We start from the raw sequence: 22,530 nt of genomic DNA, 5'->3' as shown, positions 1-22,530 counted from the left end.
AAGCACAGAGCCAGATCTGAATAAAGTATCTTTTGACAAATATTTTCACAAATAAATACAGTCTAAGCTTTTCCTGCTCTTGTCCCTCTCCTGGATGTTGGAGGCGAAGTAACAGAAAAATGAGTAGCAGTTGGAATCTGCTTCTGAGATCTTGGGTTCCAGCCACGTGTGCCCTGCTCCAGTCTCTGGCTTTTCTGTCTGCTCCAAGACAACAGGCTGGTTTAGCTCCAACCACGGATATAATTGTGTATTGTGTTAGAACATGGGAAAGAGGTGCAAGTCCAGCTTTAGGGGGTTAAGTTGCACAGTCTTCTCCATGGACAGAGAGACAGACGGGTCCTAGAGCACTTTCGGCCAAATCTGGGCAGCTCACCAGGTTTGAGCTGCATCAAAGTTGAAGATGGAATATGAATGCTTCTGGAATGGGAAGATGCGTGCAGACAGGGCCTAGAAAGACATTCCTGAATGAAGTGGAAAATCCTCTAATCTTGTTCATACTTCCCTTCTATACAGAATACTGTTCTTTAGTGAATTGCCAACAGTCTTTCCCATCAGTGTGAGCACATCACTTAAGAGCTCCAGTTGCAAAACCAAATCCACATGGCTTTGCTTAGTGGTAGTGCCCCTAAATTAGGGAGTTTATGACAAGGTGAAACAGTGAGGTATGGCCTGTGCCGATCAGAATAAGCAGAGGGACATCAGAGGGGAAATGCACATTTTTCTAAGCAGACTGGACTTGTGTTTAACAGCTGCTTATTTCAGAATCCTGGGTAGGAAAAAGAGGAAATGAACCCTGCATCTTCAGCAATTTCAGATTTCCCTTTCATTTCATTGCAGTGGGTTGCTTGGCATCTCCTCTGTGTTGTGTTTGTTTTAGTGACTTGCTGCTTGGCTGTGGAGAAATCACTACCGCTCTGGGCCTCAGTTTCCCCACTTGCACCCTATGGATTATGCTGCCCACCGCCTTTGAGAACGTGCTCTTGAGCTCCGCGCGTGGGAACGGCTACCCGAGGCAGCGAGGTCACGGGTGTATGTGACTTGCGTGTAATCAGCGCGAGCCGGCGGCGGGGGCAAGGCCCGGTACCGGGAGCGCAGCCCCGCCCCCACCGGGAGTCCGCCCGGGCCGGCGGGGCGGAGCCAGCCCGTCCCATTGGCGCGCCGGGGCCACCCCCTCACGTGACTCGTGGCCGGGGACCAGCTGACTGGCTGCTCACGTGATCTCAGGGGCGCTCCGGCCCTGATCCCGACCCCGTCCTGCAGCTGGGAGCGGACCCAGGTACGGGGCTATGGGAAGCGGGGTCCCCCCCCCCAGCCGGGCTCGGGGCAGGGGAGCGGGGACATCTCCCCCCCCCCCCCCGCCAGGGATGGGGCGGGGAGCGTCTCCACTGGTCTTCCCTAGCCTGCCGGCACGGGGGCCGTTTTGCCTCTCTGATGCACTTGGAGCAGAGACCCCTGGTGCAGGGCCCTTGGCATCATAAGAGCATAAGAACGGCCAGACCGGGTCAGCCCAAAGGTCCATCCAGCCCTGTATCCTGTCTGCCGACAGTGGCCAATGCCAGGTGCCCCAGAGGGAGTGGACCAACAGGCAATGATCAAGTGATCTCTCTCCTGCCATCCATCTCCACCCTCTGACAGACAGAAGCTAGGGACACCATTCCTTACCCGTCCTGGCTAATAGCCATTAATGGGCTTAACCTCCATGAATTTATCCAGTTCCCTTTTAAACCCTGTTATAGTCCTAGCCTTCACAACCTCCTCAGGCAAGGAGTTCCACAAGTTGACTGCGCTGCGTGAAGATGTGGTGGGGCTTGATTGTTCTGTTCATCTGTAACTTTCACTCTCTGCATCTGAAGAAGTGAGGTTTTTACCCACGAAAGCTTATGCCCAAATAAATCTGTTAGTCTTTAAGGTGCCACCAGACTCCTTGCTGTTCACTCGGAGACTCCCACTAGACCTTCATGTGTCAAATCTGACCGCGGGCTTCTCCCTGTCTCCATCTAGCTGACTGCCTGGACGGGCTCTCCTGTGCTGGAGGGGCACTTGCTCACCAGCCCCGTGATGCCCCCAGTGAGACTGAAGGAGGCAGAGAATTTCCCCGGCTGCCAGGCTTCCTGCACCGTGCTGCAGGTGTCTGTCATCAATATTGCTGCTCTGCTCGCAACAGTTGCCCTACACACCATCTTCAATGTCCATGAAGTCATTGTGGCTGCTGCGAGCCTCGGAGACCCCCCGGGGCCAGAGACAACCCACCGCTCCAGTAGCGCTAATGGAGAAGGGCGGACGTGGTATCAGAGGTGGGCAGAGCAACTGGAGACCCCAGGTGCTGCTGCGTCAGGGCCCTTGCTCTGTGACCGCTCTCCGGATAGCCGGTTTGACTGTGCACCTGAGAAGCTTCTCTCCAGAGCAGAGTGTGAGGCTCGGGGCTGCTGCTACGTCCCGGTTTCCTCTAGGGGCCCTGCGATTTGGCAGCCCTGGTGTTTCTTCCCACCCAGCTACCCCAGTTACAAGGTGGAGAACCTGAGTGCCACAGAGACAGGTTACACTGCCCGCCTGACCCGCACTGTGCCCACCTTCTTCCCAGAAGACATAATGGTTCTGCGGCTGGATGTGGCGTTTGAGACGGAGGGCAGGCTCCACTTCACGGTCAGTAGGTGCATTAGCCAGCCACAATGGGGCTCAGGCTGCAGGAGTCACTAGCTGTGGTGCTGGGTGAGGGGTGTGTGCAGAACAGTGAGTTTCTGGCCAGAGCCCATATGCATTACTTCCCTTGCTGAGCAGTTCTCGGAGCTGGGTTTTCTGCCCTTCGGGGTGACTGGTGGCCTACAAGCCATTGGGTCAACCTCATAGTTTACTATAATGTCACTTGCTCCAGCCTGTAAAGCTCTCTTGGTCTCTCCTTTTCTTGCAGCTCAGGGATCCAGCAAACAAACGCTATGAAGTGCCACTTGAAACCCCAAAAGCGAGAGGCCAAATCGCCTCTAAACTGTACAGCGTGCAGTTCTCAGCTGACCCCTTTGGCCTGATGGTATTCAGGGAATCCAGCGGGCAGGTTTTGTAAGTGCTTCCACCCTCCTGTAACAAAATATTCCCCTCTGACTCACCCCCTTCCGGAGCCTGGGCCCAGCCACCCCCAAAGGGGGGATGGAGCTACAAGTGGGAAGTGTCATTACTGCCCAGCTAGAATCAGAGTAACTTTCTCTTTGCACCCCCGGGATACCTGGTCCTTGGCTTTGTGTTGTCGCTACCTCACTTGACTTACTCTCCCGCAAAAGACAGAAAGGCAGCTGCAGCCGTACCTGCCCTGGGAAGAAGCGGTTCCACTGGCATCAGGAACTGGCCAGGCCCACAGGGCAGTTATCTGGGTTTGGTGGACCAGGTGCCAGTATGAAGTGATGGAAGCAGAGGCAGCATCTTGCTGTCAGTGAGTTTCCTGTTTTCATCGTACCTGAATCCTTCGCTTGTGTTGACTAAGGCACCAGGTGACTCAATGCCTTGCCCGGGGTGAGGCAGTGTTTCTAGGCCTCAGCTGGGGTTTGGGGCCCTGGCTCCCCACTCCCTTGCTGCTCCCCCCTGTTCAATTCACAGCTGGGGAAATGACTGCACTTCCTGTGATCACACCCGATTCCAGCTGGAAGCTTTAGTTTTCTCCTTTCCCGAGTAGCTGCCGTTTCCCTGGCTTAGAGGCTCCTTCCTCTGCCTGGTATCTAGCATGTGGCGGCTTGAAGGTCTGTCTGGGTGGAAGAGCTGCTTCTAAGCAAGCCTCCCTAGCTCAGCTCCCTGTGGGATTTGCTGTCTGCCTTCAGGGAGTCTCCATTTCTCTTTGGCAGGTTGAACACCACAGTTGCTCCCCTCTTCTTTGCTGACCAGTTCCTCCAGATCTCCACCTCCCTGCCCTCCCATTTCATCTCTGGCTTGGGGGAGCACCTGACCTCACTCGCCCTCAACGTCAATTGGACCAAAGTCACCCTTTGGAATCGGGACATGGCGCCCACGGTAAGGGATAACAGTGAAGTCCTGCTTAGTAATGACTCAGCTTCGCATGCAGGGCCTGGCAGGAAGGCCGGAGGCCCATTGTGAGTGTCCCTGCGATGTTAATATGGGCTGTCAGCTCCATGTGTTTCTCTCGACCCCACTTCCAGGTCTCTTACTCTCAAATGAATGTTACATTTTTTGAGGTTTCTCTCAAGCCTGAGCTCTGTGGGATAAGTCTTGGCGCCCAGCCTGGCAGTGGGAGCTGGTGCTCTTGTTCCCATAGTTAGGGTTTAGGGTCCCTGGATTCAGCTCTCAGACACTCAGGAGTGTCTCTTCTGCAAATGCAGGTGAGCTTGGCCCCATCAGCCTAATGCTTTTCACAGCCGGTTGGGGGCCCTGGTTCCAGTCCCTCGGGAGATCTCTCCCTGGGCAAGCTTACTTCTCTGTGCCACCTACCAGCAACCCAGCTGTGTACAATAGGGAGCCTGGGGACTGTCCCGCGTGTCACACGCTCCCTGATTCTCACCCTGCTGCCAGGGCTAAGAGCATGTTTTATAGCCAGCAGGGAGAGTTTGGGGCTGTAGGAGAACGAGCCGCGTCAGCACAGAGCGCTCGCTCGGCTTTCTATAAGTCCCCATTGCTGCCTGCTACTAAAGAGCAGCAAGAATCCGAGGCAGGATGTGTGGCTGGCGCCATGGGAGCTCCCAGCACTGGTGCCCTGACTTTGTCACCATGATGTGAATGCCCAGCAGGTGAGCCCTGAAAATCGGGGATGTGAAGCTACCCAGCTGTGTGCCCAGCTATGGGCCGGCTGCTGCATTGCCCGAGTATCACTGACACTATACGCTCTGCTGTACATTAGCCTTACGCCAATCTCTATGGCTCTCACCCGTTCTACCTGGTGATGGAGGATGGCGGCTTGGCCCATGGAGTCTTCCTGCTGAACAGCAACGCCATGGGTACGTGCCTTGCTACCAGCCACTCCTGCTTTTACTGTGAACGGCTTGGGGGAAGCCAGCCGGCTAACAAGCCCTCAGAGGGGTTTGAGGTCAGCGGCTTGGATTCAGGGATTGCATTTCCTCCTGTGTCATTACACCTGCCCACGGCTAATGCGGATGAGCAGAGACATCCAGGAGACTTGTGGGAGTTGCTCCACGTGTGGTTGGCTGCTGGTCTCGGCAGCTTTTGTGGTTGTAGGGGGAAGGCACCTGTTGTTGGACGTGGCTGGACCGATGCTCCCGGGCTGTGTTCTCAGCCAGCTTGCTCCTGTTTGCCTTGCAGATGTGGTGCTGCAGCCGAGCCCAGCCCTGACGTGGAGAACAACAGGCGGCATTCTGGATTTCTACGTCTTCCTGGGCCCTGACCCCAAGAGTGTGGTCCGGCAGTACCTGGATGTCATCGGTAGGGTGTTGGGAGGAGCCGCCTTCCTGCTCCTCTAGCCTCTGGGAGAGGAACTGGGCCTTGCCCTGATGCTGCTTTTGTTGGGAGCAAACAGTAGAGCTGCGAGTCTCCTGGCTGGGCTGGGCAGCCTGTACAGGGCACGAGCGGCTTCACAGCTGGTAAACAGTTTGCTTCCTCCTTTGCCCAGTGCATCAGGACTGTCCATGCTGGGGCCTCGGCTTCTAAAGCAAAGTCCAGCTCCGTCCCGACAGCTGTTCCCCCGAGCATGCTGGGGAGGGCAAGGGCCCACATCACTGGCTCTGAAGGCCACTGTGTCCCTTCTGCTGCTTGCTGTGGGTGGAGGCAGGTGCCAGTGGGTGGCCGTCAGTCAGGACCCTGCTCTCAGGGTAGCAGGAGAGGAGGCTGCCGAGTGAATTGGGTTTAATCAGTTTCCACATCTCTGGGCTACTCTCAAATCTGCTTCCTCCTAACTTCCAGGGTACCCGTTCATGCCCCCCTACTGGGGCCTGGGATTCCACTTGTGCCGCTGGGGCTACTTCTCCACCGCTGCGACCCGGCAGGCTGTGAAGAACATGACAGCAGCACAGTTCCCCTTGGTAGGTCTGGTTCTCTTCTGGGACAGGCTGCATCCCCCGGCAGCAGCACCTCTGGCTGTGGAGCCATGAAATGAGCCAGCTCAAGGCCGCTGCTGAGCCAGACAGCAAGGGGGTGGGGAGTAGGGCGCCGCCGCCGAGCGGCCATGGTGGGTGGGTCGCCAGGCGGTGTGTGGCTGGGGCTTGTCCCAGTCCCTCTCTGACACTGGGGTCTCGGCCTTTGCAGGATGTGCAATGGAACGACCTAGATTATACAGACGCCAAGAGAGACTTCACCTTCAACAAGAACAACTTCAAGGACTATCCGGACATGGTGCGGGAGTTCCACCGAAGCGGCCGGAGGTACGTCATGATCGTGGTAAGTGAAGCCCTGAACGCCATCCCCCTGTTCTCTCACCTCTGGATGGTTGGCCCCAGGACTCTGCTCTTTGCCCCGTCATACCGTGTCCTCCCTTTGCCACCTTCCCCTTCAGTTGTGGGGATTTGGGAATCAAACGTGCCGCAGCCCGAGTGGTGACTTGGGTTTGGCTGCCAGGGCTCAGGCTGGCGCATTGCCAACACACGATTTTTGGTGATGGTTGAATGCCCCTGGAGAGGGGACCAGTGGAACCTCAGAACGTGGAGTAAACCAGCTCTGAAATACCCCTTCTTCTCCCCATGCCCTGTTGAGAGTCCGTTTCCCTTGCTGCTTGTTCTGGTCCATGGCACGGAGTGCCTGGGGGGGGGGGGGGGGTTGTAGCTGGCAGGAGTTAGCTTCAGTTATTGGTCTGATCCTGTTTCTGAAGACCAGGCCGAGGCAAGGAAAGCAGATGATGGGAACATGGGTTGTGCTTCGCTTGCGGAGACGTTGCCGATGCAGCATGTGAGTCACGCAGTGACCCTGGTAAAGCAAAGAACTTGGTAACCTCCCTGAAACCTGCTGCTCAGCAGTTCCTTGAGTTCAGTTTGCACCACGTCCTCAGGCTCCATCCGGGCCTTCTGCTCACCAGCGCCTGTCTCGCCCTTCGGTGGCGCTGTGCTGTAACCAAGGGTTGGGTTCCGCCTGGGGACCTACGCACAGGCTCTGGGGAATCGCATTCGTCTCTCTCCGAGGGCGTGAGGTTTCTCTCATTCCCCTTCTCACCGATCCATTAGCTGCTCACGTTTCTTCCCCATCAGGATCCAGCAATCAGCAGCTCGGGGCCCCCCGGCAGCTACAAACCCTACGACGATGGGCTGAAGCGAGGGGTGTTCATCCGAAATGCAACAGGGCAGCCTCTGGTTGGGAAAGTGAGTCCTGGGCCTGGAGCGGGAGATGAGTCAATGTCGGCGCTGAAACCAGGGGGTCTCCGGGGGGTGGATGAAGATGTTAAAGCCCAGAGCCCATGTCCCACTGGTGTCAAACCTCCCAGTCTGTGTTCTGGGTTGAGTGGAGCCCTGGCCACCTCCCAGTGTCCCCAGCCAAAGCAGAGACCTTCTTCCCCAGGGAGGAGGAGTCTCTCTCTCAGAACTCATGGAATGTGTCCCCTGCCATCACTGGAGGCCCTTGACCCTGCCCCACAGCCCGTTCCACTCTCCTTAGCATGTGCATGGGGCACTGAGGGCAGCAGCCATTGAGCAGAGAGGGAGAGGGCTGGAGACTGTCTCGATGACCAGAGTCATGCTGACAAGTGTGGCTCCAGTGGTGTCCGAGTCCAGGAACGTGGTGTGAGATAGGGTTGGGGGGTGAGTAACTGAGCCCCCTCAATTGCTTCTTCCTTTGCCTCCCAGGTATGGCCTGGCCCGACCGTCTTCCCAGACTTCACTAACCCAGAGACTCACCGGTGGTGGCACGACATGGTGCAGGAGTTCCATGACCAGGTGCCCTTCGACGGCATGTGGATTGTGAGTGGCTTCCCTCTCTCGGCCCTGCTGGGACCCAGGGCACCTGGAGCAGGCTGGGGATTTGGAGCTGGAGCCCTGGGGGAGGGTGGGGGGGTGTGGTGCTGGATCCCCAATACTGCTGATTCCCTGCACGTCTGCCAGCATCCTGGTCCAGAGACGAGAGTCCCTTCTCTTGCCAGGACATGAACGAGCCATCCAACTTCGTGGCGGGCTCCTTGGACGGCTGCCCCAACAACAAACTGGAAAACCCACCCTATGTGCCAGGTAAGGGACTGCGGGCAAAGAGCCTTCTGCTGGCAAATGCGGGGGCAAGAGAACCTTGAGTCCCTGCACCCCAGCAGCAGCTGACCTTGCTATCGAACTGACGTCCTGGAGGAGTCCAGGCACGCGGCCCCCCGCTCTCCGGCGCTGCACAAAGCCTGTGTGTGAAGGAGACGCGGGCATCCGTTGCAGAAGAGCAGGGAAGGAGCTGGAGGCTGCACGATGACGCAAACCTGGTTCGGGTCTCGGGGAGGCTGAGCTGGGAGACTCGCAGAGTCCAGGCTGGTTCCTGTTCTCTCTGCTCGGGCAGCTGGAGGCTGAGTCCAGAGACCTGGGGCAGTAATTGCAAAAGCGCCGCTGTAGCCCTAGGAGTGCTGATGGTCAATTCCCCTTTCCCTGGTGGCGACGTGCCCATCTGCAGGAGAACGGGACTCCAGAGAAGCCTTCAGCTGCCCTCAGGAGTTGCCAGGAGCCCCCTGGGCCTGAGGCCGCATGGCGCTGGCACCCCTGAAGCGGCATGGGGGCTGAGGACTCATGCTCAGCCCGCCAGGGTGTGTTCCCTGCAGGTGCAGGGCTGCTCCGGCCAGGCTGCCTGGAGCCCTGTGACTCATCCGTTCCCTCTCTCCTTGCAGGTGTCCTGGGGGGCAGCCTGCGGGCAGGGACCATCTGTGCCTCCAGCCAGCAGTACCTGTCCTCGCACTACAACCTCCACAGTCTGTACGGGCTGACGGAGGCCATCGCTTCCCACGAGTACGTCTGGCACTGACCGCAGGCTCCTGGAGAGGGGACAACGCGGCGGGCGGGCGGGCGGCAGGTTGGCTCCTAGGAATCTGCTCAGTGCTGGGGGCCAGCCCGTGGGAGACCTGGGGGCGGGGGGCTCCCGGGGCTGCTGCTGCAGGGCTGACTGCAGGTGTGACTGGTTCGAGCTGCGGCCTTTCACTGACTGGAAGCTGTGGCAGCCAGCCGTGATGTGCCCCCAGCTGGCCCAGGAGAGACGCTTCACTGCAGCTTTGTGCAAGTGGCCAGATGCATTATGGGTGCTTCCCGATCCCACGGCAGCGTTAGCTGCCGGCCCCTCCTGGACTGTGGCCCATTGCTCTGGCCTTGTGTGGCAGGAGGCTGGATGGGTGGAGGTATGGCAGGAGCTGTTCCCAGCCCTCTGGCCTCCTGGTCCATTTATTGGGAGAGTTTCCCCCAGTGTCTTAAGTCCTCATTTTAACTGTGCAGGTTTTCTGCTGATCTGCTTCCCCCGCAGCCTGCCCTGCCCTGCCCTGCGATATGCCCAAGCCCCTCTGCTCCCCTGGCACGACAGGCCCAGAAATGTCCTGTGCACTCTGAGTTGCCAACACTAGGGGGACATGTTAACTGCTTCAAGCCTCTCGGGTGCTGTGCAACTCGATCTCCTGAGTCCCAGAGCTGGTGGCCCGTGGAGAAGAGCGTTGGCTGTCTCTGAGCTGACGTGCGTCCGCTGGAGCCAGCGGGCTCAGGCTGCGCCCTCCTACAGGGCTGTGATCCTGCGCGCAGGGCTGGGGAGCTGTCAGCTGAATTCCTGAGATGGACAGAAGGGAGCGCGAAGGGCCCAGCTTGCAAAGGGCTCCCCTGGCCAGCATCCCCTGCCCTGGGTAAGGCTGGCTCCAGTGTGTTAGGCTGAGAGCTGTTGGCAAGCAGCTGCCCCGTTTGCCTGCACCCCGGGGTTCCACGGTGCTTGGGCAGGTTTATAGGAGGTGAGTCCATTGCACGCCCTACACAGGGCGTCTGCCTTGGTGTGTCTCAAGTTTGCCCCATTGGCAGGGGCTTGTGCTGTAGGTGGCCGAATCCCTGTCCCCCATCGGCTGAGCCGTGCTGGGTGCTGGGAGGGGACGGATGCTTGTGCTGAGCTGGTAGACTCCTGCTGCTGGCCTGACTCATCTGTTTCCTTTCCCCAAGTGCGCTGGTGAGGGTGCGAGGGAAGCGCCCTTTCGTGATCTCGCGGTCAACCTTTGCGGGTCACGGCCGCTTCGCTGGCCACTGGACTGGGGACGTCCGGAGCAGCTGGGAGCAGCTGTATTACTCTATCCCAGGTATCGCCGTCACTGTTCAGGTGTCCTGTGCCACAGCCCTGCCCTGACCCCTCTAGGCCCCTTCTCTTCCCCGCCATGTCAGCTAACCCCCTGACAGCGTCCGGGAGCCCCTGCTCCTCCTGCCCTGTGCAGTGAGCTCGGTAGTCATTTAATAACTTGATGTTGCCTAGCACCAATCTCTAGGTGCCTTCCTGCTGCATTTCAGGTGCAGTCATCTATGCCCAGTAAACCTCCGCAGGGCGCACCACTCCAAAGCATAACCCCCCCGCGCCACCCCATGCCATCGGCCTGCCTGCCCCAGGAAGGCTGGGGGAAATGGAGGGTACTTGTGACATGCCCTGGGGCTCGGCAGATGGGACTGTGTCAGGCCAAGAGAATAAGTGAGGCCAAGCTGAGGCCTCTGGCTGAGAGCATCCTTCGAGCAGCTCCCTTCCATTTAGGCAGGGATGGGCGTGTGGTGAAATCACCTGCCACAGCAGAGCTCAGTTGCAGAGGTAAGTCCCAGGGGAAGCCTGTCTCCTAGAATACAGGGTCGTGACTGCCTGGGTTCATCAATCTGCACTGGTCACTGGGATTTCCTAGCACTGATGTGGGCCCAAGAACCTCCCCTCTCTGGGGTCTGCTGCTGTCCTTACTCCTTCCTCTCGCACCCCCGGTCAGGGGTGTTGTCCCTGCTCCGTTCGCTCTGCTCCCATTGAACTGGGCAGCCTGCCCCAGTGACGCGTGGCGGAGCGGCTGGGACATGCCCTGTGGATTTGGTGCTAACGTAGCAAGGGTGGAGCTCACCGAGGGCTCTCACAAGCAGGATGTGTTCCCAGAGCCAGGGAGGAGATGGGGTTAAAGGGGCCCTGGCCGTCCCAGCTCCTCCCAGGCCAGGATGTGATGTGCCCCTTTGGAGAGTCGCCGCAGCGTGGTGGATCCCCTCTATCTTGTTCAGGGAAGGAGCTGTGTATCCCAGAGCTGGGTCAGCAAGAGGATGTGTGTGATGGATACCCTCTGGGCATGGTGGACTGGGGCTGTATGTAGAGAACCCAGCTGCAGGCGAATTTGCCTGATGAAAGGTTTTTCCTCTGAGGCTGCAGGGAGGAGAGGAACTACTTGGTATTGCCAGTTCCTCTCCTAACTCTGGGCCCCGCAATAATCCTCATCTCTCCCTCTGCCCCATGATGTGTCTCGTGCCAGAGGCAGCCAGCCCAGAGACGCAGCATGTTGTCTCCCGTGACACAACCTTCTGCTAGAGCAGTGAGCTTGGGGCCCTGTCTGCAGCTTCTCCATCTCCTTCTCTGTCTTCCCCTCACCCCTTCCTGGGACTGTGGGTCTCTCCCCAGCAGCCCCACCATCAGACCAGCAAGATGGGCAGTTCCCACTGTTGATCTTCCTTGGGTTAATAGACTGGCAGCTGGGAGAGCTGCATGGTGGCTGAGAGCAGCCACTTCCCATAGCTGATGTGCCACGACCACAGGTGTCATCTCTGGTTCTGTCCCCCAGGCACGAGTCCGCTCCAGTCCCCCTGTGGACAGGGGGAGTGATGGGCATTTGCACCAGTCCCCTCCAGCCTGCCCGGGGTCACGGTGTTATTCTCCATGCTTCAGAGACTGTGTTTCCCCCTTTCCCAGAGGTGCTGCTCTTCAACCTGTACGGGGTGCCGCTGGTCGGGGCGGACATCTGCGGCTTTCTGGGTGACACCTCTGAGGAGCTGTGCGTACGCTGGACCCAGCTGGGCGCCTTCTATCCCTTCATGCGGAACCACAACGACCACGGCAGCAAGGTGAGGGCAGGCAGGAGCCCGGGGCCTGTGCGGGGCGCGCCGGAGGGAATCTCATGGCCAAGCCGGACTCCTCTGGCAAAACCCGGTTCTTCCTTCTCAGCCAGTGGTGATTCCGGGGAGGTGTGTGTGTGTGTGTGTGTGTGTGTGTGTGTGTGTGTGTGGCGGGGGGGGGGAGGGGATGTGACCAGGGAGGGGGACAGAACCGAGTCCTGGCAAGGTGTGTGTGTGTGTGGCCGAAAGGAGACCTGGAGAGATGGGGTGCAGGTCTGTGCCCTGTGTGGCTGCTCTGTTGGATAAGGTGCCCGGAAGGGCTCCTCCACAGAGCGTTTCCATGCTAGTCTCATGTTAAATGTTGGGAAGCCGATGGGGACTGATGCTGATCTCAGGACTGGGACTCAGGAGATCTGGGTCCCGCTGCCGGCCTGGTCACTGACGTGCTGTGAGCCCTCTCCTGGGCCTCGATTCCGCACTCGAACCATTGGGCAACACGGGCCTCTGCCCCTTGTTACCTGCACAAAATTCTCTGTTACTCGCGCTCTCTAGCGGCACCTCCCCCACCCTGTTCCTGGGGCTCAGGGTGTAACCTTACGCTCTAGGGCACCCCCGCTCACCCTGTTCCTGGGGCTCAGGGTGTAACCTTACACTCTAGGGCACCCCCCCACACACTTCCTGGGGCTCAGGGTGTAACCTTATGCTCTGTGGGTTTGCAGGGTCTTTTACCAGTGAAAGAGCCTTACACAGTATTCTTCTCCTAAACCTCTCTTTATTAACCATTACCAAACCAGACTGCACACGCTACATGCACAATGCTCACCACTCCCAATAAGGCAGATAAGCTTTGGCCTACTGGCCAGTCAGGATCAAGTCGTCCGGGGACTCCTGCTTCTGCATGGTGCTAGCAGGATGTTGAGGTCTGGCAGCTCTGATCCTGGGCTGTGTCCTGATCTTGGAAGTTCCCAAGAACTTCCTTTTGGACCCCAGTTTATATAGTGAAACTTGAGTCTTGCTTAGCTGTACCTTAACCAATCATTTTACTACAATTTTACTAACCAATCCTAACAAAATTCTCTAACCAATCCTACCCCAGCACCTTAATTAATTTACACTAGCAAAATTAATTATGTAACAGACAAACAATCAAAGAAGCAGACAGACCATACAGACAAACCATAGATAGTGGGTACAAAACAATAAAGAAATGAGGATTTCACAACCACAACTATTGATAAGTGATTTAGATGCTGTCAAACTAAGTTTTCTTTAACCACCTTAAGATCTGTTTCTTTATCTGGTGATAGTGGGTGCTGTTAGGACAAGATTTCCTTCCTAACAGCCTGATATGACATTGTTTTAATGTAATTTAGGTGGAATGTGAGAGTGTGACTTCCTGCTTCTCAGCTCATGGCTGCTGCTCTCCTAACATGGCTGCAGACAAAGGCCTTGGGCTTTACAATATGGCTACAGGAAAAGGCCTGATCCTTACAGTGGGATCTGCCTGCACCCTCCTAGTTTCTCAGCTGGACTCCTCCTCTCTCGTAGCCCCAGGAGCCGTACGCCTTCAGCCCTGCAGCCCAGGAGGCCATGAGGAAGGCCCTCGTCCTGCGATACTCGCTGCTGCCGTATCTCTACACCCTCTTCCACAAGGCCCACTCTGCGGGGGAGACGGTAGCACGACCCCTCTTCATGGAGTGAGCATCCTACCGGGCCCACAGCAGGGAGGATGGGTTTGTCTGGGTGTCTGATCGGGGGCTGGGGGCATGGCACGGGGATTGGCACATGCCACTATTCAGTCCAGTGCATGGGTTGGCGTAGCACAGCTGCCACTGTTCCAGTCGTCGTCGTCGTCCCCCAGCAGGAGGTGCCTGGGCCGGGGGGGGCTCTGAAGGTGCAGTGTACTCGGTGTTAGACTACATGCTTCACCCGGATCCATTCTGCAGGTTTCCCGCAGACCCGAACACCCTGAGTGTTGACCGCCAGTTCATGTGGGGAGCAGGGCTCCTCATCACGCCAGTGCTAGAAGCAGGGAAGACCAAAGTCAGCGGCTACTTCCCCATAGAGACTTGGTATAACCTGATGGCAGTAAGTACGCGGTACAGCCGGTGCTCTTTGGAATAACGTGGGTTCTTGGCCTTCCACCAGCAAACAGCCGGGTGTGTAGCCGTCTCTGTAAGCTAACTCTGGTCTGGTCTCGTCTCCCTCCGTTCCTAAATGCGCAGCTCCCCCGTCACATCCCAGCAGGTGTCTGTTAGTGCAGTTCCTGCTTGGCCTGGCTTTCCCTGCATGCTGCTGGCTTCCCGGGAACCTCCATCCCCACATGAATGCCAGGTACCTCCCCGTTCATAGTGTTTGCAAGGCCTCTGATGTTTGGCTTGATTGGGCTTAGCTGATGAGCTGTGCCATGGGGTGTAATGACTTCCTCTCTCTATCTGTTGCTCTTCAGGGCTCCGTCATCCACAGCAAGGGCCAATGGGTCCTCTTACCAGCTCCACTGGACACCATTAACGTCCATGTGCGGGCAGGACACATCCTACCTCTGCAAGTGAGTCTCTTCTGAACCATTGCCATGTGGCACAAGTAACCATTTCCCGCTCCAGCATAATCCTGGTTCCCCCAATCCCTTCGCTGAGGCACCAGTCACAGGTGGTGTGACTTCCATCACCTGTTTGCACCTTGTGTCTGAGATTTTCTGGCAAAGGTGCACGCAGCTTCGAGCGTCAATCAGCTTATGAACTGCAGGGCTGGGGATGTTTGCAGAAGATGAGGGATCAGAATGGTGTCAGAGAAAGGGCCTTACAGATGGAGGGATTCTTATGAGAAGGTTAAGAGTTAAATCTGAGGAGTCCTGCTATATATCCCAGCATGCAAGAAATGGAAGGGAGAAAAGGGAGGAATTATTTAGTATCATAAAGGGCAGTGAGGCAAAAATATCCAAGGCTTCCTTGCTAAAATGAACCTTAATGAAATAGTTAAGCTTTTGCATGGCAGTCATCCTTAGGTTTCAGAGTCAACACCTTGTTGAGATGAATGGGGCAGCTAACAACTCTCAGCTGTTGTTTCAATCTGTCTTCACTCAGGCTTTCTGTTTCACATTTCCAAAACTCTTTGCAACCACGAAGGCTAGAAACATCTAACTTTGAATTGAAAGCTTAGGTTCTGGTGCTGATTCTGTGGTGGCAGAGTGCACGAGGCCTGAGTGTAACTGGGGCGAAGAGAGAAGCGATGGAAGATGGAGGACAAAAGACTGGGCATCTGCGAGAGGTTCCAGACTGGGGACAGAGTGTCCCCCGGGCTTTTCTTTGAATTGACGGGACAGTGGGCTCTGGCCTGGGAATGCTGTTCGGGGCCATTCGCTGTCACACTGCTTGTTAGTACCAGAGTGGGGAAAATCGAAGTTATTCAGGGCACCTGGCACACTTGGCGATATGACATGACTACCCAGTGCCAGCTTCTAAAATGTACCCCGAGGAAAGGGCATGTTAACTGCTTAGCCTGGCGCCAGCTCAGGGTAGAGACGCTGCTTCCTGTCAGCCATGTGACAAGCTGCAGGTTGCAGAATAAGCTGTGCAAACACAGATTTTAGTTCCCTGCACAAGTGTGAGTTGCTAAATGGGCCAGGAATGCAATTCGATCGGTTCTTGCTGCATGGGCTGTGCCTGCTGCCCTGGGCAGGGTGTGTCAGCCCGCAGGTTCGCCCTCGGGCAGTCAGCCTCGCTGAGGGGTTCGGCTTCTTAGTGACACCCATCCTGGCCAGTGTGTCATGGTTTCAGGACTGGGCGCCCATCCTGCTGGTGAGCAGCACCCCCCTCATTGGCCGTTCCCTCCATGGCGTTTCTGCCTTTCTGAGGTTGAAGCTCTGAACTCCTCCAGAGGCGCAATGCCGGGGGTTCTGTAAGAGGGGATGCAGTTTGGGTCATGCCCCAAGGACCTCCTGCCTACCAAATTGCTAAGTACATTGGCCCTGATCTTCAGGACCTGCCCTGCTTCCTTAGGCTGGGAGTCCCGAAGTGCCTGTTATAAACTGGGGCTGTTGCTACACTAGCCCCGTCTGGAGAGTTGGGTGCGTTGGGGTCAGGCAGTGAGGGACCTCCCACCTAGGGGTGACTGGCAGGAGATGTACCATTTATATCCGGGACCCGGCCGGCAGCTGCTTGAGGCCATCCCTGGGAAGTACTTTGTACAGAACCCCTCTAGCTGCTGGCTGCATCTCCCTAGGAGCCTGGCCTCACGACCACCGAGAGCCGGAAGAAGGGCATGGCCCTGGTAGTGGCCCTGACCGTGGCTGGGGTTGCCAGAGGCGACCTGTTCTGGGATGACGGTGAGAGCCTGCTGACGTTTGAGAAGGGCGACTACACTCAAATCCTCTTCCTGGCCACGAACGTGAGTCTGGCGGGGAGGTGGGGAGGGATGCGAAGAGTGACGTCTGCCCTGTGCTGGGGGATGCGGATGGTGCCCTGCCACTAGCGAGAACCAGGGAGCTTTCCAGGGCCTCCTGGGGTGTACTGCAGAGGTGCGGCCTGCTGAGACTGAAGCCCAACCATGAAGTGCTAAATCCTGAGCCTTGGCTTGCCTGCTGGGAGCTGTGCTTTCTGCACGAGTTGCTGCAGTCTAGTCTCCTGGGCAAACGAGATGCAGCTTTTGTTCAGGAGAGTTGGCGCCTCCCAGCTGTACCTGGAGGCGGGGGGGGGAGGCTGTTCCCAGCAGGGGCTGTCCCTTCCGAAGCACTCAGCACAGCCAAGCAGAAGGTGGTTTCTCTCGAGTTTTCCCAGAAAGCGAGTGCACTTGCTGGTCCCCTCTCCCTGACCCGGGTGCTGAGCCTCCCTGGCTGTCCTGGCAAGGCAGCTGTTGAATGGCACAGCAGGGGCGTGGGCACTGCCTGTCTCCTCACTCTGATGAAGGACTCTGTCACTCCCTAATGGCTGTGCCCGGTGGTGCTGGCTGTGCCCTGCAGACTAGAAAAATCAAAGGAAGCCGCTGAGGCTGGACTCGGGTCTGGGATTTTCCCACAGCCGGAGGCAGGCTCTGTGGATGTGGCTACTTTAGACCCTGGCTTCCATTTCTGGCCAGCACCATAGGTTAGTGAGACGCCTGGAAAGTACCTGGTGATAGAGCTTCCTTCTGCTTGGCTTGTCCCTGTGCCCTGGGATGTCCCCGTCCTGGAGAACAAGGCCTACAGCAAGCCGTATAAATAGGGTATCTTGTGTACGAGGTGCCTGGCTCTGGGGCAGAGCCGCAAACTGTGTGGCGGGGGGAACAGAGCAACGTTACCCCAGTGCGAGATCTCGTATGGCGTAGCTGTTGAGACCGTCCCTCCCTCTCGGACTGGGTGTGGGCTGCCTCCCTCCCCCAGGAGGGTCTGTGCCCAGGAGAAGGCGGAGCCTGCTGAGTGACATAGCACAGATCAGGGCATGCTCCTCCTGCCTGACTCTCCAGGGAAATTGGCCTGGGTTTGATGTCACGCTGTCACCTGGGCAGGAGACCCACCAGCTCCGCCTCAGGACTTTGCTGTAGCATCAGAGGGGAGGAGCAGGTGGGCTGAGGAGGGAGTCCCGGTACAAGCCAGCCTGGCTGGAGGGTGAATGTCAGCTGGCTTGGAGACCGTACCTGGGGGAACAAACTCTCCCTTCTGTTGCAGGGTGTGCTGTTGAGTGAGTTGGTGCGGGTGAACAGCCAGGTGGACGGGCTGTTGCTGCAGGAGGTGACCGTGCTGGGTGTCCCCAGCCCGCCCCAGAGGGTTCTAGCTAACGGCATCCCTGTCTCCGATTTCTCCTACAACGCAGACACCAAGGTAAAGACACCTGCGCTTCCTGCCTTGTTGCTCTTGTGCTTATTCTGAGGGCTGCAAAATAGACGGCTCGTTCCTGTCCTTGGAAAGGGGAGGCTGCCTGCTCTGGCTGGGGGACCCCAGGGATCACTGCCACCAGGGAGAGCAGTCACAGAGCAGCATCCTGCCCTGGCAGCTGGCGCTGGAGCTGCTGCTGGGGGGAGAGGGACAAGGAGCGAGGTCAGCCTGGATTCTGAGGGTGCAGTGGGGGAGAGTTCTTTAAAAGTGGCCTGAACAAAGCTCAGGAGAATAGAACAATCTAGGGCCCCTCCAGTTCTGAATCCCGGGAGTCTCTGTGGGAGGGGAGGGGCCTGGAAAGGGTGGAGGAGACATGGAGATCCCAGGGAGCATGTGGCAGAATCGGTCTTGATGCTGTGTCATTACTGGGGGTCACCCTTGCTGCTGCTGTTTGCTGTGGAAGTGGTGGGCTGTGGGGATCCTTGTGGGGGGTTGTCGGAGTGTGGGGGAGACAAGGCCCTGCACCCCTGGCTTCCTGCGATCCACCATGACTCAGCCAGCCAGCCAGCAAAGCAGAAGGTTTATTAGACGACAGGAACACAGTCCAAGACAGGTCTTGCAGGTGCAGACAACAGGACCCCCTCAGTTAGGTCCATCTTGGGGGTGGGGGCAGGAAAGGGAGGCCAGAGCCCCGTTGGGAGGCCAGAGCCCATCTGGGCTCCCCTCCATTTTCCCAGCCAGCTCCAAATTGAAACTCCCTCCAGCCGTCTTACTCAGCCTCGCTCTGGCTCCTCCCCCAGCCTTTGTCCAGTTTCCCGGGCAGAGGTGTCACCTGGCCTCCAACCCCCCTCCTGGTTCTCATGTTATGTGCTCAGGTATCTTCCCTCAAGGAAAGTCTCCCATCCCCAATGGAGACAGTCCCAGCAAAACTCCCCTGCAACCTTCCCAGGTCAATACTCCTCACTCAGCATTCAAAGAACACATTAAGAACAGTCCCACTTCGTCACAGGGGGCCTCGAGAGCTGAGGGGGATGAGAGCAAGGGTTCTCTGGGAATCACTTTGAAGATCTCGGCAGCGAATGAGATGCCTTCTCTAGGGGCTGGAAGTGTGCCACAGGGAGCGTTCTCTAGAACTCTATAAGACGATTACACCCCCTGCGCCCCATAGATAGAGCATCTCCAGGATTCTCCCCCAAGGCAGTGTTCGGGGTGTGCCCTCCTGGGAGCAGAGGGTATTCACAGTGCCCTGGTGCAGTTGTTGCGGATGGAGAGCAGGTCCCCAAACAAGCTGTTACCAGCCACCCCGCCCCCGGAGGCTGTGATGTTGTGTTGTCGCTGACAGGGAGCTCCCCTTTGTCTCCTCAGATCCTGATGATCCCGCTCTCTCTCCCAATGGGGGAGCAGTTCATGGTCACCTGGGCCTGAGCCACGATGGGACGCCTGCCTGTTTCTGCTCCTCTGCACTCTGGTGAAAGAAACAAGTCGTCAGTAAATGCAATGCAATTGCTCCCTGCTGCCTTCCCCATAGGAGCAGACTGTCCTGTGACCTCCGGGGGTGCAGGGATGAGGTCCGGGGAAGCTAGCCGCATTTCTAGCTTAACTCAGGTGTTCTGGGGTTGAAAGTTCGTGGCTCTTGGGTGCTTAGGTGAAGGCTGTGGATCTGCAGAACCAGCCGAGAGCTCCTTGCCACAGCTGCCCCCAGTAGTGCTGCACAGGTGTATTGGCTGCTTCTGCGCTGGGGGCCTGATCCAGCTACTGTTTAAGCCAATGGCCGAACTCCCATTCACTTCAATGGAGCAGGGCTGGGTCCTAGAGGAGGAGGGGAACCAAACTTCAAATCACTTCCCAAGTGGGCGGCACAGGCACTAAGGGAAGGAAGCGGAGTGCTCAGTGTCTACAAAGACAATCAGCTGCAGTTTCTAAAGCCATTAACCTTCCCGAGGCTCGAACACGTTGTGGGAGCCAGGCAGAGGTTCCAGCTGCATTTGGCAGTGACTGGGTCTCCTGTGGTGATAGCAGAGCTGGGACCCTTGTTAATACAGGACTTGCACTGTGCCAAATGGGTGTGCAGCTTGGAGCTTGCTGGGGGCAGGAGGAGGGTCTGTCTCCTGGTCTGAAAGCAAAGGAGACACCTTGGTTTAAGGCTTGAGAGCTGCAGGGCCTGCCCCAGAATGTGCTTGTGAGGATGCTTGCTGGGGTGCAGTGGTTCTCAACCTATTTACCATTGTGGGCTGCAGCCAATACTACCTGTATGGCCCTGAGGATGTCACGTGGGCCGCAGCTGTGTGCTGAGTGGGCGCAGGTTGAGAACCACTGCTAGGGTGAATGGGGGGGGGGGTGCCTTCCCCTGCTGTGTCTGTGCGTTGGGCATGCCCTGGATGTGGGGCGTTGTCCGCCTGGCCTAGAGAAGCGCAGACGGACGGGCTTTGGATGGTCTCGTCACTGTGCAGTGGAGTTCCTGCTCATCTTGGGGGATTTATTGCTAATAAAGGGCCACCCTGAACGTTCTTTTGACCTTGGCTCGTGCGGACTTTGTGTGCGGAGTCAGATGGTTCATTGGTGCCAGGAGGTGACTTGGTCCCCAGGCTCCCTGGGGGCAGATGCTTGGCTTCTCCCCAGGACTGTCCTCTCCTAGCTGGCCCCACATATGGCATTTTTTTCAACTTACCCAAGGTGCCTATTGTGAATCGCTGTCCCATGCTCACAGCAGGAGGGAGCCCTGTCTGCCCACCAGGAGAACCGCTCCCCAGCCTCCGGCTGCTGGCAGCACAGGCGCTCCGCGAGCTCGCTCTTTCCCCCTGCAGAGTACCACGTTACACACCCCACGTTGTTACACCCGCGGGCCCTGTCCCCTGTCTTCCGGGACACCCGCAGTGTGCACTGGGCCGCTGCCTCCATGGAAGCAGTGCAGCTCAGCTTTCTGTTTTCGCCTCAGTTCAGCACTCTCCTTAGCACAAGGCACTTAGGCGGGGCTATGGTCAAACCAAATAGAAGTGCATTTCACAAAGCTTGGGATAAAGATTTAAATAAAAGCGAGTGTGAGGGTTTGGCAACAGAAGGTTACAGGTAAAAGATAAACATAAATGCCGTCTGTAGCCCATGCTTGTTAACAGGTTCCTTTCCTGCCTGGTAAGGTGTTTCTCACCGAATGGGCCGTTTCTGCAGCGTGTGTCCAGTCTCGAGAGCTGACACACACAGGGACGTTAGGATCAAAAGCCCAGAGGATGCTTCGCTCTGACGGTGAAGAACTGGAATTCATCACTTACGTAAATCCCCCCAGCTCGCTGCATTCCTGACCCACATCCACCCAGAGTCTGCACTGAACTTTGTGTTGCAGCTGGCAGCACTGGGCATCTGATATTTCAAAGCCAAATGTGGATCAGGCTCTAAGCTCCTAATGTTTGGTTAAATATCCCCTTAAGCTCTCCCCTGTGCTGTGGGAGCCGTACCGTGGTTCCTGTTCATTTGTCAGAGCAGACATTGTGCTCAGCACGGTGAAGACGGAGAGAAAAACCAGTCCCTACCCCAAGGGCCCTAGTGTCTACAAGACAAACACCCTGGGTTGCAGAGGATGGAAGTTGCCGGGACGTGGGTTCTTCGCTGGGAGGGTGAAGGCACAGTGCTGGGGGTGCGTGTGTAATAACGGAGATGAATTTGCGTCATGAGTCGTAGCTAGGTAATGCACATGAGGTCACTGAACTCACAGCAGCCACCAGTCTGTTTCCCAAATCCTTCCTGCGCAGCCACTCAACTTCCTGCCATTTGCCCTTGTGCAGAAGCACTAAAGAATGTAAAAAAAAAACCTGACCACCTTTCTCTGGGGCTCCTTGGCTCCCCGCCCTAGCTTTTCAGCGATTATATCCCCGCTGTAGAATTCTATTGTTTCACTCAAAATCCCTAGAGACAGGGTCATCTCTCTCCGCCCGGTTATGAGAGTACTAACGTCCCTATTACCTTCATCCCTCCCATAGGGCGAGGGCAAGATGGCTCCAGCCAAGCTGTGGGAAATGCTGTACTGAGCTGGAGAAAGTGGGGGAGGGAGGCTGGAATGAAGCCCAGTGAACCTTTTATTGGCCCAGAGTAAAATCCGCTGCAAACAGACCTTGTTCCCCAAAAGCAATTTCACTGGACCCTGCCCGGGAGCCCATGCTCACCAGGTAACAGCCTGTCCTCGATGACTCTGCCAAGGTGCCGGGACAGGCAGGACTATTCTGGTCTGCTTTGATGGGAAGATACTGCTAAGAAACCGATTGCTCTGGATCCCTCTGGCAGGTTTCAATGAGCAACTCTAGGTGCCTGTGTTGTTGTTGGGTTGCTGGCACAGATTCCACCCTGGCATGGTGCCATCTCTTATTTTGTCTGTCGCAACCCTGGATTTCCAGTAAGTAACTTGACCTGCCCTTCTACGCCACGGGGGCGGAGCGACTCTCGGGAGTTCCAGATGATGCCAAGTGGGATTTCCCCACCTGCCCGGCATTCCTGGGGTTGGGGCAAGTCTGGCTGGAATGGGCTGTCCTCACCCCGGTGGGCTGCTTTGGTTAACCCCATTCTCTCTGGCACGGGAGTGAGGGAAACGATTATTCCAGAAGGGAGTCGGGGACTTGAAAATCAAGTTTCTGTCTATAAATTCTCGGCCTATTAATGTCTAGAGTGGGGTCGTGCTGAGCTGCCTTTGCCAGGTTGGTGCCTGTTGAGCACTGTACAGTTGTGCAGCAAGGGGCAGCCCTTGTTTTCTGTGTGATTCCCCCTCTCACGCATTTGCTTCCTGTGCATTGGGCAGCGCTTGGTGCAGTCAGTTTCACTGTGGTGTCGATGGTTGGATGCACTTCCTGG

General features: G+C 57.0%; 1 protein-coding gene across 1 annotated transcript; it reads left to right on the top strand.

Moving 5' to 3' along the window:
* Positions 1-2,058: 2,058 nt before the first annotated feature.
* Positions 2,059-19,122, top strand: GAA (alpha glucosidase). The gene is made up of 19 exons (XM_065415664.1): positions 2,059-2,643; positions 2,909-3,054; positions 3,828-3,993; positions 4,835-4,931; positions 5,254-5,373; positions 5,851-5,969; positions 6,193-6,324; positions 7,125-7,235; positions 7,716-7,829; positions 8,009-8,093; positions 8,723-8,840; positions 10,017-10,150; positions 11,767-11,918; positions 13,458-13,606; positions 13,856-13,997; positions 14,359-14,457; positions 16,131-16,295; positions 17,551-17,703; positions 19,063-19,122. The coding sequence occupies exons 1-19, from the start codon at positions 2,059-2,061 to the stop codon at positions 19,120-19,122; spliced, it is 2,847 nt and encodes a 948-aa protein (XP_065271736.1).
* Positions 19,123-22,530: the final 3,408 nt, after the last annotated feature.

The sequence above is a fragment of the Emys orbicularis genome, chromosome 13, assembly GCF_028017835.1.
Source record: "Emys orbicularis isolate rEmyOrb1 chromosome 13, rEmyOrb1.hap1, whole genome shotgun sequence".
Lineage (NCBI taxonomy): Eukaryota > Metazoa > Chordata > Testudines > Emydidae > Emys > Emys orbicularis.
This window is presented reverse-complemented; position numbering and strand designations above follow the sequence as displayed.

Bases quoted from the DNA above. Each gene is read 5' to 3' on its own strand.
- GAA (XM_065415664.1), top strand. From the start codon at position 2,059: ATGCCCCCAGTGAGACTGAAGGAGGCAGAGAATTTCCCCGGCTGCCAG. The intron at 5,374-5,850 runs GTAGGGTGTTGG...CCTAACTTCCAG, and splicing joins GCAGTACCTGGATGTCATCG to GGTACCCGTTCATGCCCCCC. The intron at 14,458-16,130 runs GTGAGTCTCTTC...GCATCTCCCTAG, and splicing joins GACACATCCTACCTCTGCAA to GAGCCTGGCCTCACGACCAC.